This window comes from Papaver somniferum, chromosome 9 (genome assembly GCF_003573695.1).
Source record: "Papaver somniferum cultivar HN1 chromosome 9, ASM357369v1, whole genome shotgun sequence".
Lineage (NCBI taxonomy): Eukaryota > Viridiplantae > Streptophyta > Magnoliopsida > Ranunculales > Papaveraceae > Papaver > Papaver somniferum.
Window position 1 is genome coordinate 148,727,730 of NC_039366.1, and position 17,826 is coordinate 148,745,555.

At 36.3% G+C, this 17,826-nt stretch overlaps 1 protein-coding gene across 1 annotated transcript; it reads right to left on the minus strand.

Moving 5' to 3' along the window:
* Window positions 1-12,401: 12,401 nt before the first annotated feature.
* LOC113309380 (U-box domain-containing protein 13-like) lies at window positions 12,402-17,401 on the minus strand. Its single transcript, XM_026557799.1, has 4 exons — window positions 16,875-17,401; window positions 14,886-15,002; window positions 14,111-14,569; window positions 12,402-13,983 (listed from the first exon to the last, which is right to left on the minus strand). Exons 1-4 carry the CDS (start codon window positions 17,142-17,144, stop codon window positions 12,835-12,837), a joined length of 1,995 nt encoding a protein of 664 aa, XP_026413584.1. The 5' UTR covers window positions 17,145-17,401; the 3' UTR covers window positions 12,402-12,834.
* Between the last annotated feature and the right edge of the window lie 425 nt (window positions 17,402-17,826).

A 17,826-nucleotide genomic window follows, 5' to 3' on the forward strand; every position in this document is an offset into this window, starting at 1 on the left:
GGATCATTTGATAGGACTATATGTGCGCTAATTGTCTCTCTTTCTTCCTTATTTCGTCGACCCCTTTTCCTCTTAGCCGGTGCCTCTTCATGCTCAATTTGAGAAGGAACGATAGGATCATTTGTCTCGACTTGTGCGTGACTTGTCTCACTTTCTCTCTTTTTTGGTCGACCCCTTTTCTTTGGAACCGCTACCTCTTCATATTTATCATCTTCATACTCATGTTGAGAAAGGTTTCTTTTGGTACTCATCAACGGGGTTTTCTTTTTGGTACTTATTGTCACTTTAAACTCTTTCCTTTATTCTTTCCTATTCATATTGGTAGGTGGTATACCCGTCGGCGTAGCACCGTTGGTTCTCCAACCGGTACCATATGGGGGTTAGTAGCGATTTTCAAGTCGTGCATCAAAACATGCCGTGCTAAACCATCCTTCTTTGTGAATTTCTCGATTATTTCTCTTCCAATATCCGTGTTTACAAAGGATTCGGTTAGAGATTCGGTTGGGGGTGGTTTGAGACTTAGTTGCTTCCAAAATGGATCAATGATATCAAACAAAATTCCTTGTTCATACCTCGCAATCAGTACATGAACATACAATCCTCCTTATCCTCATCTCGTTATCTACATAATATGTGTAATCCTTCATGATATAAATGATTGCCCAATGAGACACCCTATAATTTAAAATTTTAATCAACAAATGGTAATCCTTGTAGCTGGTGATGATTTTCATCCTACTCTCTTCCATTTGCGTCGTTATCTTGACGGTGTCAGCCTTGGTGTATTCATGGATGGCTTCTTGTACCGTAACCACACTGTTTTGGCTCCCTCAGAGAAAGATCTTCAAACGTCCATGAGATCCTTACGAGATAATTGTCACCTCATTATGGTACTGCCTATGTTGGTAGGTGTAAGCATACACAAATTTTTCCTTGTACGGATCCAACAATTCCTTCAAGCAATAAACCACACATTTCTCCTTCTTCTGTAGCCCAATAAAACTCTCCAAATAAGATTCGAACTCGGCTATGGAAATTGAGTGTACCATTAAATCCCAATAATGTTAAAAAGCCTTCCATAATAATATATTCTCTTCATACTCTTTTTAGCTTTTCTTCTTCTCCTCCTCTCGTTGTTTCAGAGTTAGCTATTGAAGACGCTCATCTTCGGCCTTCTCACGAGCGATACCTTTTTGTGGATTTGGATTTTGGATATGACCCCTACAATTACTTCTAATATTACATTGTATGTGCCATGTAAAAAGAAAATGCTTAGCGTCCGAGAAAACTACCCCTATGGCATGCATTAGTGCTTGGTCCTTATTTGTTACTATGATCCTCGGAGTTTGATCACCACGGTTTATCTCCTTCAAAATCTCTAACATCCAAGTAAAACTCACACCATTCTCCCTATCCATAAACCCCCATGCAACCATGAAAGTTTGCTTATTGGAAGTGCGGCAAGCAATGTTTAACAACGTCATGTTGTACTTGTTGGTCTTGTACATACAATCTATTATCAAAACTTGATAGAAGCATGGGCCAACTTGATCATCTCCGGACGCGCCAAGAAAATACGAGTCGCTTTGCTTTCCAATACCTGCTTCCTCATTGTGTATCTGTGTTGATCGATTAACCACTGAGATTCGTCCATAACCTTTCTACCATCCCATTCCCTCCTCCTAAAGGATATTTTTGCCGCGTAAATTGGTAGGTTCGGAAACCTACAATAAAATACTGCAAGTGCACAGTGTCTCACTAGTAGAACAATGGCAAATACAGGTCGTTCCCACGAGGAGTGTGAAAATACTACTTCTAACTAATACCAAGACCAAATAATCAAATAGATAATGTTTAATGAGTTTTCAGAAATTTGAAACAAAATGAAACAATAAATAATTTTAACGAAAAAACAGAATGATAGAAGGTTGTTAGGATTTTCGGTTTCCACCAATTAATTATGCAAACTATACTAATCTTTAAAAATCTATTCCATGCATTTTCAAATATTGTTTCTCCGCTCTAGTTTTCTTCGCTTCATGAGTAGTGATTCTAAGGCATTACCTATCTATCCTTGCATACCACGTCTAGGGATTTAACCGAAGCACGAAATATCAATTCAAAAACATAAATAATCAAGAAAATCACATGAACAATAAAATACCAAGCTATATGAAGAAAAACTACTAGTCATTTAAATCATTATTGAGCAGATAAATATAGAGTTTACACAATTAAATTGGTTTCTTCCCAAATCCTAACATAACTCTAGCTAGACATGGCTTTCTCAAAAACCATAAACATACTAAAATCAAACTTTAGCTAAAGATAAACGAAGAATCGAAAACAAAACTCCAAAATCCTTCTCCTGTTTCTCTTCCAGCTCTGTGGTCGGGCGCCCCCTAGTATATTTTGAAACAACACATAAATATAGCTCACAAATAAATTCACGTTTTTCTTCTTCGTCGCCACATCACCTCCCAATAGAAGTCTGCCACATGTCATGAAAATATAAATTCACCCAATGATGTTGTGTCGCGTTTCATAATATGACGAGACATTGTAAAGTATCACTGAATCTCCATTTTCCATAGTATATGAATTTCATTTAGAAAGCATGATATTTTCTTGCATGTGCTGGGTCCCACCTTAACTGTATTTGCAAAATGACGTCAGTTGGCTTCAAATATTCCTTCAGATTCTTTATATAAATATAGCAAGAGAACTTATGTAAGGACAAGATATATTAATCTTTCCTTTTTCTTCATTTGCATGTGGTCATGGAGGTGAGATTCTTCCATTCTTATGCTAACAATAATAAAGTCACTCTTGACCAATCTTAGGTGGCATTAGTGTGCTGACATCGACTCGCTTCACCATTAAGTCTCACATTTTGATGTTTATTTGCTGGATGATCGAATTCACTTGTACTTTCTGCAAAAGCACTAAAATAGTGTCATTAGTCAAAATATTGAGTCCTAGCTAATATAAATATGGGTATAAAATGTAGCACTTTCGTGCTTATCATAAATTTGCCTCAATATGGACAAGTTATTCTTATCATCCTCTTCTAAGGATGTCACTTAGTTTACACGCTTTCATCGACCTTACAGTTTCCAATTGTTGTGGTTTCAACCCACAAATGACAGCGTGTCTAATAAGAGATTCCGAATCATCATGATTATGACAACCATTCATCACTTTATACATCACCATTGGGTATATTGAATATAATCTTGAACGGGCATCCAAACTTCTTTAATTTAGTCATGTATTTCCTATAGTCGTCTTCTTCGTGTACGCCCTGTCCTTTGCCTTGTGACTTTCCTGCTTTCCACCTCTCTCACAAACAAGTTCTATACGATCACGACTTGAATGACGACCTATAACTAATGCACATTTGATCTTGATGCCCTTGTCCACAAACCATTGCTTTGCATCGTTCCTATCTTCCCATGCCAAATCGGTGTAATAGTGAAAAGAGGTACTAGGACCCAGCATAGATACGTGTTCGGGTTAATCTTAGTCGAACACTTCAACAATCTAAAAAATATATCAACAAGTTTCGGATTCAGAATCAGTTTATGTGGCACAGTCGAGTGAACCGATTGCAGGGAATCAGTTTATATGTACAATTATAAAAACTGATTAAGGACTTGAGGATTTAAGAGAGAAAATCCAATAGTTCACAATCGGTTCACGTTGCGCAACATGTAATCCGATTTATGTCTTCATTTTACTGAAAAATTTCGTCTTCAGAATCGGATTACATATATATGTAAATAACCCGATTGTGAAATTTGTGTATTTTACGTGAATATCGAAGTGAAGGAATCAGAATATGAACATCACCAACAAAACCCAATTTTTTCCACCTACCAATCGCGTAAAAATTTACTACAATCGGTTTGTATGGTGATAAACAATGACCGACTGTAGTTCCTAATTTGGGGATTTCCCCAGAATCGGTTTATGTGGTGCTATCGAATAAACCGATTTTGGGTTAAAGTTTTCAATTTTTTTCCTTTTTGGGTGATTATAACATGCAAATCGTGTTTGTAGATCATCAGAACGCATACCTGCCCATTGGAAGCATTATAACCTTCTTCTTCCCGTTAATATTATTCTTGTGCTACCCTAATATCCTCGAGCATGCTTTGGTTGAAATGTTTTTCTTCATTGAACAAATAATCCAAATCAATAGGATCGAAATCAAGATTATCCGATACACCCACTTCTTCATCACTACTAGAGTCTTCATCGTCTCTATAGAGTTTCATTTTTCCTAAGAAAAACACAAACCCTAATTTTTTTCCTTTTTCCTCTACTTCTGCTTCTTCTCCAAACCTTAGAATAGGAAATGAATCTCTACTCTAATCCTAACACTATAATCAAACTCAAATACTAATTAATTTAAGGGATATTTTGACTTAGGGTCCCAAAAAAATGACCAGTGTTGCGTTTGGGTCCTAGAAAATTTCAAATTAGAGTTTGGGTCCCAAGACCAAAGTTGACAGTTAGAAAAACTTGATTCCGTTAACACGTGGTTATTAAAATCTATCAAAAGTTTAAATCACCTCATTCTTCATCGTCATTATGTTCATGAAAATGAAACCAAGTCTATAAATTTCCAAGTACAAAATAATCTCAAGACCCACTTGGAAATGTTTGACTTTTGGTGAAATTTGTGATGCAACTAACAAGTTAGTGTGAGTGAATCAAGTGATAATTGTTACAATATTAGCAAAATCCTCGACTGATGTTTTTCTCGTTTGAATCGACAAGTTTTATTTGCGCTCATAATCATTAATAAAGGATGGGATTAATCCAAATATCTAGTCACCAACTAATGTAGTGCGAAGTTGAGAACAATTCAAGTGGATTACATGCATGGTAGTGGTAGAACTTGTGATGTTCTTCTCTTGTTGTTTTTTTCTCGAACACCTTGTATGAGTCTTCTGTTGTATGAAGATATTTTTGGGTGTGTGTCTAGCCCCTTTTATAGCTCGTTCTTCCCTGCAAATTCAAAAACTGAACATACCCAAAGTCTCGAACTCGATTTCATCCTTTGATCACAGATTTGTACGACATCAGTTCACTCTTCTTCTCTATTATCTCGGCAGCATACACAACCCAAAGTCTCGAACTCTTTATTTTTCTGAAGTTCTTTCAATTAACTCTTATTAGCTTCTTGTAAGCACTATTGTCATCATTGCATTCTTCAAAAAAGCTCATCAGTCACCATGGTTTCTGACGAACAAGAATGATGATGAAAAAGAAGGTGTTTTAATAGATTTTGAACACCACGCGCTGCTTAAGTGTTAACGGAATCAAATTTTCCTAACTGTCAAGACTGTCAACTTTAGTCCTGGGACCTAAACTCTAATTCGAAACTTTCTAGTACCCAAACGCAATACTGGTCACTTTTTTGGGACCCAAAATCAAGATAGCCCTTAATTTAACTAATATTAACTTAATTAATCATCACTAATGAATAAGGGCGTATTAGCCATTAACATAAATAGGCAGACAAGGGGTTTCTAGATATTACTTCTTAATGACATTTTTTGTCTTTTAGTAACAGGCCCCAACTAAACACACTAGGCCCCAAACTAGAAAGGCAAAAAAATGCGTTTTTTTTTTAATGGGAAAGTTAACATATATTAACTAGCAAATATAGTACAATAGGTTTACAATTTCAATTTTATCAAAAACATTGTATTAATTTTTAGATTTCTGAACTTTTTGTTGAATTGAGTAGACATATGCTGAAGGTTTTTTTATTCTTGCTTCCTTAGCAATGTAGTCTGATGTTGAACTATACTTCCTATTTATATATTTCACACGTGCTTGAGGTAAATCTATCAAAATTATCTTAGTTTTCTTCAAAGTATTTTCTGTTGTCCAAGGAATTTATGTGCTTGCCTTGTTGATGTTGTCTGTTAGGGCTTTGCAATCAGTGACTATTGGAACGCTTGACAAAATATTCTCTTTTAACCATGTAACAGCCTTTAAAAAGGATTTTGTTTCCGCATGAAAAGACAAAGACGCCCACCTCTGATCCCGCTGATATGTGCATGAAACTCTCATAGTCCGCTGAGTAAAGAATAAAGGTGTAACCCATCGAAAGATCTTCTTTCTTAAAGGAAGCGTCAATAAAGATTATCCAATCAGTGTTTATGTCGGACCAGTTGTAACTGACTGAAGTCACCTTAACAAAAACAAAAAGGCTTTCATTGTTTTCTAATTCTAACCCTTTAACAAAAATATAAAAATTTAAAAATTATAATAATGAACTAAAAAAGTGTTTCTCTTTGAGGGAAAAACAGAGAGAATATCAAGAATATGAGAAACGGAAAGAGAGATTCTATTGATGGGCATCAGCCATATTACATAGCAGAGTATGCTTTATATACAACCATGCGAAAACCTTAACTATCTAGTTGGGCCCGCACATATATGGGCGATAGGCCCTACAACACTCCCCCTTGTGCGGTACAATAGAGCTTCATACGCAGTGCTTCACATATAGTGCTTCGAATGTAATTCTTCAAATGTCGTCCTCTCCTTGATGACTTGTGCCGAAATCAATTGCCTCATTAAAAATTTGACAAGGAAAAAACCCAGTGGGATAAAACCTTGGTACAACTCTTCACATGTTATCTCTTACTTTACATGTAGTTCATCACATGCAATACGATCTTCACAAATCGATGAGTCTAAGTTAATTGCCTCGTTAAAACTTCGTCAGGGAAACCCAAAGGGACAAAACCTGAACTAAAGAAAAAAGAATACAATATTATGTAAATGTATAACATAGTTAGACTTGAACATGTTGCCTCATTAAAACCTTGACAAAAAAACCCAGTGGGATAAAACCTTGACGAAGGGAAAAGAGTACAACCAGACAGATGCAAGTAAAGGTGATCCATTGCAGATGATCACTTTGCTTCGTTGAAGTTGACTAGTTGTTTCACAATTTCTAAGGCAGAAAATCCTCGTGGGAAAGACAATAGTCTTAGCTGGGAAATTGCATTCCCGGTGTTTATTGTTGTCTCATTAAAAACCTTGCCGAGTAACAAAACCCTGTAGGAAAAAGTAACCTCGGTGAATAAAAATAGTTTAACACACCATTAGATGCCCCCCTGTTGTCAGAAAATTTTCATTAGTCTAATGTAGTCAAAAGGAGTTTATCACACTTTACTTTGGTGACTTGAAATGTTTATAAGACCATGTTGTTGATTCTGGAAGTTATGTTGCTTAACATACTATCACGTTTCATTTCTTTGATTCAGATATTTTTAGTAATATCCACGCGATCTTTATGTATTCAACGTTCAACATACTTGATGTTTTTAGTGTTGTCTCACTAAAAACCTTGTCGAGTAACAAAACCCTTTAGGAAAAACTATTCTCGATCGAAGGGAAAAAGAGTACAACATAACTTCAATTTCGAAGTAAAATATGTCAACATCATATCCTTGGATCCTCCCCCTGATGTCGGCATCTCCCCTTGATTACTTTCAGAGATATTCCAGACAGTTCCTTTAGTCATGTACTTTTCGAAACTGAATATCAGTAATGACTTAGAAAATAGTCTACCATATCTTCCCCTGATTACTTTCGTTGGAGAAGAGATTATTGTTCTTTCATAATCAATAACCTTTGGATTGCATTTTCGTTAGCATTCCTTTTTATGTCTTTGCAGGGAGAATACAAGTTTATGTCAATGGTTACCTTTAAGTACATGATTACATTCACTATACCATTCCAATGACGTTGCGTTGGCGCTGAGCTATATCTAGATAACAAGTTCACTGAGGATGTAACATTTGGTCGAGTATATTATGCCAAGTACAATAATGTGTCTATTATACTTAGATAAGGAAAGTTCATCTTCCGACACAACTTCGTCATCTTCCTTTAGACGAATTGGTCATTTATGTACATTTGAAACTCGACTAATCATGAGAGTGCTAGCAGGATGCATATCCTTGTTAAATTGCCTGACAATAGAATATGCAAACTGGTGGAATAATATACCACAAGATCGGTCTTCTAGTACAGAACATATATAAGATCGAGATTTCCCAGGATTTTCATCTCAAATTCAGATTTTAAATAACTTGTAAGATCTCTTATTCCACTAAGAGTACTTATCATGTACATATTGTCAACACAGATAGCTATAATTCTGAATCCGGAACTTATTTAATACGCATGGCACAAAAAACCTTACTTGTTTATCCCTTCCCAATCAGATAGTCACTTAAACGGGTATACCACATCCGCCTAATTGTTTAAATCAATAAGTGAGTGTTCCAGTGTAACTGAAAACACACTCCGTGGTTTAGAGTCATTCGACTTGGGAAGCAAAAGGACATCATTCGCTTTTGCAAATATCTTCTATCTCTTGATTCTTTCAGAGATACGTAACAACCACATATGCTGCATTTCAACTCCTTTTGAAATTACCAAGCTAACTGAGTAGCGGAACGCTATGAAGTTCATTACAAGAGAACAATTACAGGGCTTTGTGAGAAACCTCGTGCCACAAGGCGAGTCTTTATCCTTTAAGACTTCTTTCTTCTCATTATGTTTTGTGACAAATTAATCATGTATGTACAATAGGATTTATACTTAGTTCGTTAGCATTACCAAACCAAATACCTGTATATTTGTCAAAGAACCAAGTTCTACCTGAATTGTATAGGCCAAATATGCTATTTATTTGAAATTAATCAAAATAAAGCATGGTTCGATCTCATTGTGCTCTACTTCTGGAGCAACTGTTTATGGATTATATCATCATTATGCACGCATGATACTTCCATTGACTCATGTGCATTCTCATAATCCGTTAGGATTTCATTTTTCTCTAGAATCGTTTAAAACTTCGGAGCGTCCTCCAATTTGATTCATGGACATATTCAGAGACAATCTTATGAGATGGTTTCTGATGATATAAATAAGTTGTGCCTTACTCACCTACTTCCTTTCTAGGTGAGGATTGATCGAACCAAGTGGTCTCTCCATCTTCCTTTATGGAGCCACGACCTCAACTACACTTCCACCAAGTGTAGTTGCAACACCTTAGTCTATGGTGTACCCCAAACCGAGGATTTCTAACCTTGCAGGAATATTTTCAGCTGGTATGTGTGATCTTGTCACTTTATCGACATCAGTGTACATTCTGAAAATCGAATATTCTTTATCACTTCACATTTACATTTGTGGAGTACAAGAATCAATATGAGACACAGTGGGAACACACCACGAAAATTCCTGTCGTTCCCTTAGAAAATACTTTTTCTTATCTCCCCCTAACGACGGGAAGACTGTCTCATTAAAGTGATAACTCGCAAATTTAGCGGTAAGAGATCTCAAAATGCAGATAATTGTTGAGAGTAAATATCCAACAAAATTACTTAATCATTTTCGTGACCCATCATAGTACAATGTGGACTTGTAATGGCACATATATAGTGCAACCAAAAATGCATAAGAACACAAATGTCAGGCTTAAATTCAGTTACCAACTGGTATGCAGAAAAGGTTGACTAATATTGGGTTCTAAAACGAATTAAGTAAAGATGCGCGTAATATTGCATATCTCCAAAGCAATAAAGGTAGGTTGGTACGCATAACCTATTCCTTAGACACCATCTGTAACCTTTGATGGTAGCTTCTCCGAGACCACTAGGTATAAGATGCTCTATATTTATCCTATTAAACATGCAATATTCATCAAATCCTTTTGATGTAAATTCTCTAGCATTAACAAGGGTGGTTAGCCTTTGCACTTTGCATTGTGTAATATGTGCTAGGAGTTTTCAAATGCGAATTTCTTGGGAACTATAACTAGTCCAAAATGTCAAAACATTCACCAGATCCATCAGTCACTTTAATGGTCCGCATTCTGCATGAATATTTTTCTAAATTTCACCTTGTTTTCTTTGTAATATGGGAATTTTACCATTTGCATCTTAGGATGGTCTCGGTCCTGTTTTACTGAAGACTTTGTAATATGCTTTCTTGCCTAAAAGCATAATGGGGGGGTTGTTCATCTAGTAATTTAGAAAACACTTATTGAGAGATATGTCGTCACTTTGCATTCTGTCAATCTTTTTCTCATTTTCGTTCACTCAAATAAAGTGATATTTATATGAGTTCTTTCAAAACAATCATCATGTCACAACCAATGTTTCTTTATGGTTATTCCCAAAGCCTGTATGAGTCAGTTTCCAACATTTCATCGTCGGAGTCAATATGGATTCAATAATCCAAATATTATAGTGAATTACATTGCACTAGATTGACTCATTAGTTTCTCTAAAATATATTTCCTTCCAAATATATTAGACACTATAAAAGATGCAATCAGTTACATTCTCATCATTTTGATGTTCCATATGATATCCATTTGCACGAGCTACTTGGAAATTTAACAAGGTGTGATTATCTCTTGGTACGTCTATAGATTTTGCGACGTCTTTGTTCTATCTTGAAAAAAATAAGTGAGCAATGTTGCGCTCAGTAAGATAGAGAATTGGCCAGGCAAAGTTCTTGTTTCCATTAAAGTTGATGTGAAAATTGGTTGCTACTATGTTACACATATTACATTGTGTATACCAACACCTATAACCAGGTGCATTTCCTACTCTTTCATTTATGATGAAGCTAGAATTACATCTTAGCTTCATCCCATATTCAGTTGATACCTGTACTTTGGTGTCATTACTAATGGGAAAAAATACATCTTTGTCTCATGATATATATGTCCCTTTTCACATGCTTTATATGAGTCATTACGTCTAACCCTTATTACTTCGAGGTTCTTTCCATTTTCAATTTTTCTGCATTTAGCTTAATTTGAGAAATTTTGTTATCTCAATAGGCCAAGAGAATCTCACTACACATGTCAACAAATTACTTTAGGTTGAGTAATTTTACAATATTTCAACATATACTGGTTCGTCAGTATCATGGATGAAGTAGAGAAATTGAAATTTTTCTGACTCATATCATCTTTGTGAGTTCTTCCACAAAATTTGGAATACATGTGATTTGATTTGCAACGTATCTTTTGAAAATACCGACTCTTAATAGTCGAGCCAGTGGATTGCAGCCCACGGAACATTTCAAATTTGGGAAGAAAATGTCAAGTACACAATAATGGTGCTCAAGTACTTCTAAACCCCAAATAAATACATTGGAATTGAATATCATATTCAAGAGAACAAATAGCATTAAGACCAAAATTCTTAATGATTGAGATCAATAAAAATAATTTAAATTGACCGGTTATATGTTGTTGACTTATTTTAAGACAAAAATAAACAAAACTAGGCATATTCTAAAAACAGATAGAAGGCCTAGCAAGTCATGTTAAAAAACCACGTTTTAGTTACATACCTCGGGCTTTGATTCCGCTATATTATACAGAACCGGAACGGTCTTGGCTGTGCATATCCCAGAACCGAGCTGCAGCTGGACAGGACAGCACAGGAACAGACTGAGTTGGTGCTGGTTGGACGGACCGAGCTGAGCCTTGTTGGAACGGATCGAGTTGGGCCTGGTTGGAACAGAGCGAGTTGGATCGCTGCCTTTCTGACCTAGTGTCGTCTTCCCCGCACAGCGGACGAGAATGGGAAAATATGGGGCAATCAGCCGCCCCAAGGGGAAAAAAAGAAACAGAAAACACAACACAGATTAGAATCATCGATCTTCACACCCAAACATTTTATTTATACTTATCATGTGAATATATTATTATTATATAATAAAATTCAAACCAATTGATGATTACATAAACAAACACATGATAGAATTCAGATCAGTTGATAATCGCATACACAAACTTATGCATATTATTATATATAGAACTCAAAATCAACTGACAATCGCCCAAACATATTCTGACCCCATGAACAAGTGTACGCATATATATTAATATAAAATTCAAAACAAGGATGCATAGACATAAATTGTGCAGATCGAGATAATTTCCGCCATGGATTCAACCAATTGATTATGAGATGCGTAGATATAGAGCAGATCTTGAACATACGTTAAATTAATTTGCACCACGAATTTAATATTGGATATGCCAAAATCAAAATCAGGAAAAGGAAAATATATATATATATATATATATATATTCCATATTAGCTTGACGTTAATCCGTGTAGAAAATAAAAATAAAAATCAATCAATCCGAAATAGCTTCATGGTATAGCATCGTGCATGATAACGTCTTTGAGGAAAAACAGAGAGAATATCAAGAATATGAGAAACGGCAAGAGAGATTCTATTGATGGGCATCAGCCATATTACATAGCAGAGTATATGCTTTATATACAACCATGGGAAAACCCTAACTACCTAATTGGGTCCGCACATCTATGGACCATAGGCCCTACAACAGTTTCTTTTATTCTGTATAAACTTCAAATTAGTAGTTCTTTTTCAGTTTCACACAATTTTTTCGGAAACAGAAAAATATATTTCCTTCCATAAAAACTGAGGAATGTTTTACAGTAATCGTAGTAAATACATGGTACATTCGTACAAATACAGTACATCATTTATATCGTACGACAAACCTTCTCAACCATTTTTGTTTTTCTTCTGTGGTTGACTCATTCCGTTGTACAAACCTTCCTCCTGCCATGTATCATACGTGGGAACAAAGAATTAACTTTCACGGACAGAGCAAGTGATTTTCCACCTCCCCTTCTTTATAATCCGAACATCTCTCCTCCTTTCTCCCTTCTCAAAATCAATAAAAACAATTTGAACAACAAAAGAACAAATAGTGTTAAAAAAAAAAAATCAACTATCATCGTGGCTTGTTGATGATGGTGGTTGAGGTTCGGGGGGTTCAGATTGCTTTTGAGCCTGCAGCTGTTGTTTCTGATGTTCAATAAACCTGTTCATGCGTTCAAGAAGCTGCCCAGCTTTTCGTTTCCCTCTATCGGTTCCATTTTGCACAAGGTCCAACAAGGGCTCCATAATCCCCAGCTCCTGCGTTTCTGCTAGGTACTTTTGCTGGTCCCCGGAGGACAAATGGACAAGCACTGCAGCAGCGTTCTCTTTATTTCTAGGGGACCCATTCCTAATAACATCTACCAAAACTGGAACAGCTTCGGCAGCTCCAATTGCTGCTTTCCCCTCGGAGTGGCTTGATAGTATTGCAAGTATGGCTAATGCCTCATCCACCATAACTCCCTCTGGTTCTGTCAACAATTTCATCAATGTAGGAACTAATCCTGCTCTAACTGCTCTTCCTTTGTTTCCTTGGTAAATGCAAAGATTGAAGAGTGCAGTTGCAGCATCCTTCTTCCCTCGCTGGCTACCTTCACTTAGTAATATGACAAGTGCTGGAATTGCCCCAGATCCACCAATTGTTACCTTATTATCATCCACCACAGACAAGCTGAAAAGTGTGGCAGCTGCATTTTCACGTGCCTCCATGCTGCCCCTTTTAAGAACATGAACTATACCAGGAAGAGCCCCGGATGTTACAATGCTCCCTTTGTTCTCCTCACAGATGGAAAGATTAAGGAGTGCCGTAACAGCATGTTCTTGTGTGCGAGGGTCAAATGTGGAAAGGAGATTTATGAGGAGAGGGATGGCACCAGCCTCGGCGATGCAGACACGATTGTCCGCATTTCGCTTAGCGAGAAGACGTAGCTCACCTGCAGCAGATCGTTGGTCTTCAAGGATGCTAGAGGCTAGTTTGCGAATGAGGCTATCAATCATTGCGCGTTCCGCAGGGGAGCATAGGGAGACGGTCTTACTAGGCTGTGGGTTTCCTGGTCGTTTGGGTGCTTCAATGCCATTGGCCTCACACCATTGTGCAATGAGACTACGTAAAACATAGTTTGGTGTGAGAGCTGTGCTTGACAGGGTCTGTTGTGTCTTTGGACATGTTCCATGCCCTGCGTCAATCCATTTCTCAATACATTGTCGTTCATAGGTCTGCATTACATGTGAACTATGTCAACGTCAAAACTTGGATGCAAAATCTTGAAATTCTTTAAATTTGAACTAAGGTGAAGAATCAAAATAAGAATCATAAGACAGACATTTACGGTAAATGATTTACCTGTCCTGTGGATACGATAACTGGATCTTTCATTAACTCCAAGGATATTGGACAGCGGAAATCATCAGGTATAGTTATAGATTTGGGACTATCATCATTACCAGAGACCTGTTCGCTGAGGCCTGATAGATGAGAATTTTCAATTGCTGGGATATCTATTTCAGGATTATCAGTTTGAATAAAATCCTTAATTCTTTTCAGTAGCATCGACATTTTTTCTATGCTCTCCTCAGGATCTCCACCACTGGCAACAACCATTTCATGTAAAGCGAGGGACTCGTGTGTGAGGTCAGATATGCCCATCAACTGTAACCTTTCAGCTAATCTCCTTAAAACATCTGGATCAGTAACTCCATCATTGCTCTGCTTGTAAACAGCTAACAAATCCTCGTACAGCTCAGCATCTGGAGTATCAAGCCGTACTTTAGCCCTTTTAAACTGAGAAATGACAAGCTCAACCTGTACATGACAAGAATTATAGAAACTTCAAGAGAAATAAGAATGTTGAACGTAGGCGCTAGTAACGACTTGCACCTTCGAGGTTTTTAGTTACAAAGAACAAAAAGAAGTAGTGAAAAAAATCAGATAAAAAATGTTGGAATATTCTTCAGTTAACAGTATAAAACAAGTCAACTAATTGGAAATGCAGTTGTTCTTGCTAATAAAAGCTATAACAGAACAAAGGCTTGTGATGGTCATGTTCTCTAGTGTATGTACAACCTTCCATAGCAGTTACAAAAACCTCCTCTTAGAATAAAAAAAAATGGATCTTTACCTGCTCCCTAACTTCGTCTGATATGTCTAATTCATCGTATGATATTCCAGTCAAAGCTTGTTCCAGTTGTGCTGTTACTTCCTGGAATTTGTTCATTACTAGATCCCTCTCTAGCACCTAAATGAGATAAGAAGATTAGATTAGTAATGGCTAAAAAAACAAGGTCAGCACTGGCTCAGCAGGAGAAGATTGTTTTACGTAAGCTTTACTAATGGGTTTCCAAAACATGCAGCATAGAACTATAATATATAGAGCCTAGGGTGTGAATGCAAAAGCATTTGTGCGCTGCATACGACAAGTACATTTGAAAAGAAGAAAAGAAACAGTCCCACTGCTATAACATCATGCAACCTGGACACATATTCAGGAGATGATTAAAAACTGGACTCAGTTCATATGTATCAACTATAGCTAGTAACCAGGAGGATGAAAAATGACGAACTGGAAAGGCAGCATATTTGTTCAAGTTTACTACCCTGTCTTTTTGAATCGACGTATATAGACCTAACTATGTTGACATCTACCTAGATCAATTTTGACCTAACTCCTTTAACAGCTGATTGAAAAATCCTAAACATAAGAAGAAGAAGAAGAAATTGTATCTAGAATTGTATGGAGTTCCACCAAAAGATTCCTTGAAATTCACCCATGTGAAAATCGGTATCAATAGACATTAACTTTCCTAATGTACTTATGATGAAGCCATTCTAAAACATCAGGCTTGCAGTACAGATATGTATGCACAGACTTCCAAACAACACAGAAAAAGCTTAGGCTTACAAACTTTGCCTCTTGTGTATCAAGAAGCCTATTGATAACTGAAACACAAGCACATAATACACTGAATCAAGTTAAAGCTCCATGTGCAGAAGAAACATCCAACCTCGTGAGAATTTATGGAAAGATACAAACAACTACGTGTCCCTTTAAATTCAACTTTAGGAAATCATGGAAGTTCCTTAATCGCCAAAAAGATGAAGGCGAAAGATGGACATAAGATCTAGTTAAATTGTAAGTTGTAACCAGCTATTTAGCAAGGAGGTGCAAGTACTAACATGACTTTAGTGATAATAGTACAGTTTAGCGTACTTCACAAGAATTCTACTGTACTAGCTAGATTAAGCCAATTTAATATCATCCTCATCGCCATGTGTGTTGTTTGAACATCCATAGAATCAAAACATGGATTGCCATCATTAATTGTGCTCAGTCACTTGTGCACGAATCACACATGCCCACAGAGATGGGGCTTCTGCTAAATGAATACTGCTGGCAAACCATGACGGTTTGGTCGAAACTAAGTAAAGTAATGAGAAAATCACGAATTTGTCTCCCAAAATCTAAACTAACACCTATACAGATAAAAAAAATCATTCTAAGGTTCTACCTGCATCCTAATATCTTTTGAAGACACTGAATACAGAAGTTTCTGATTTCCACTTTAAGTCGTCCTTATAGTATCTACTTCACATAGCATCAAACGTACTGTCCTATTAACCGAAGGCAAAATATCCTTTGAAAGACTTAACTTCTTTATAGATCACTTTCCTGATTAAGGAGATAAATCATAATTGTTTTATTTCGTATGAGGGGAATCCAGATATGAATAGTTAAGCCGCAGATTAAACGATTTAACATGACTAACGATGGTCTAAAAATAGAAAAATTAGTTCAGTGTATGCCAATCCCAAAATAGAATTGCAGCAAAGCTAAATCAGATAAATTCCTTCTCTTTATTTAGTATGCTTCCATTTTCTGAAAATTATTCATGCCCTCAATATTCTTACTCTAACCTATTACACAATAGGTGTAAATACAAAATAAACTGAAATTTTTCTGTAAACCTGTGTTTTTTTTGGAACAATACTACAAAAAAATAATATAATAAACCTATGTTTAAGTGCTGCTGATAAGAAATTAGAGACCAAATCAATAAGAAGAAGAAATATAAAGAAATCAAGTACTATAAAAAAAAGTTTGAATACTGACCAAGTAAATCTTACTTCCTTCGCTTCCAAATTTAAGCAACTCCTTAGCTGATTCTAAAGCGTGTTGTAAAGAGATTAATGATTTAATAACCTCCTCAGGGACATCTTCTTTAGTTTCTTTCAACTCTTCAAACATTGGAATTAATAACTTTAATCTTCTTGATAGATTGCAATACTGTTTCTTGATAGCACATCTATAATCTGTTATTGCTGATATCTCATTTACTACATCTATTAATTTCTGTGCTAGTATTCCCTTATCCTCTTCCATAGCTGCTGCTGCTTCTGCTACCTCAACTCAGAAGCCTCCTCAGCTGCAGGGTATATAATAAGTATGTATGTAACTATGTTGTATGTTGTTGAAGTTTCAGAGAGGAGAGAACTGATTTAACAAACAAAAGATTTTCTGTTATAAAGTCCGCCAAATTTAGTGGACAAGTTTACTTGAAAAATTAAGGAAACAGCAGATCATCTTCTTCTTCTTCTTTCATTTGATTAGACCACAAGAGAGAGGGGGAGAAAATAAAATAAAATGTCCTCCTTACAGCCAAGTCCAACACGCGCAGAGACTTTCTTAATTCTATTTCTTCCTTTTGGCGCGGCTTGTTTGGATAACAGCTCAAGTATATGACCGGGTCCTGATCCTAGATTTTTGACTCGAAATGTTACTGTCTTTTTCTTCAGTTGTAAATCTTAACGTCTAATTTTACCTCCATTTCTCTTACAAGATCCTCAATTTGACTTTTTGACGGAGGGGGTGATAGTTATGTATTCGGGAAATGGATCATTTGTCCAAATATTTTTTAAACATGATTCAAATGGACGAGTAAAAATTAGTATGGGTGAAATGGACACCAAAAAAATAGTAAGGATGTAATTGGATTCATCCTGACTTAAACTTAAAAAATAGTAAGGATGAAACTGGATGCATCCTGATGTAAATTAAAAATAAA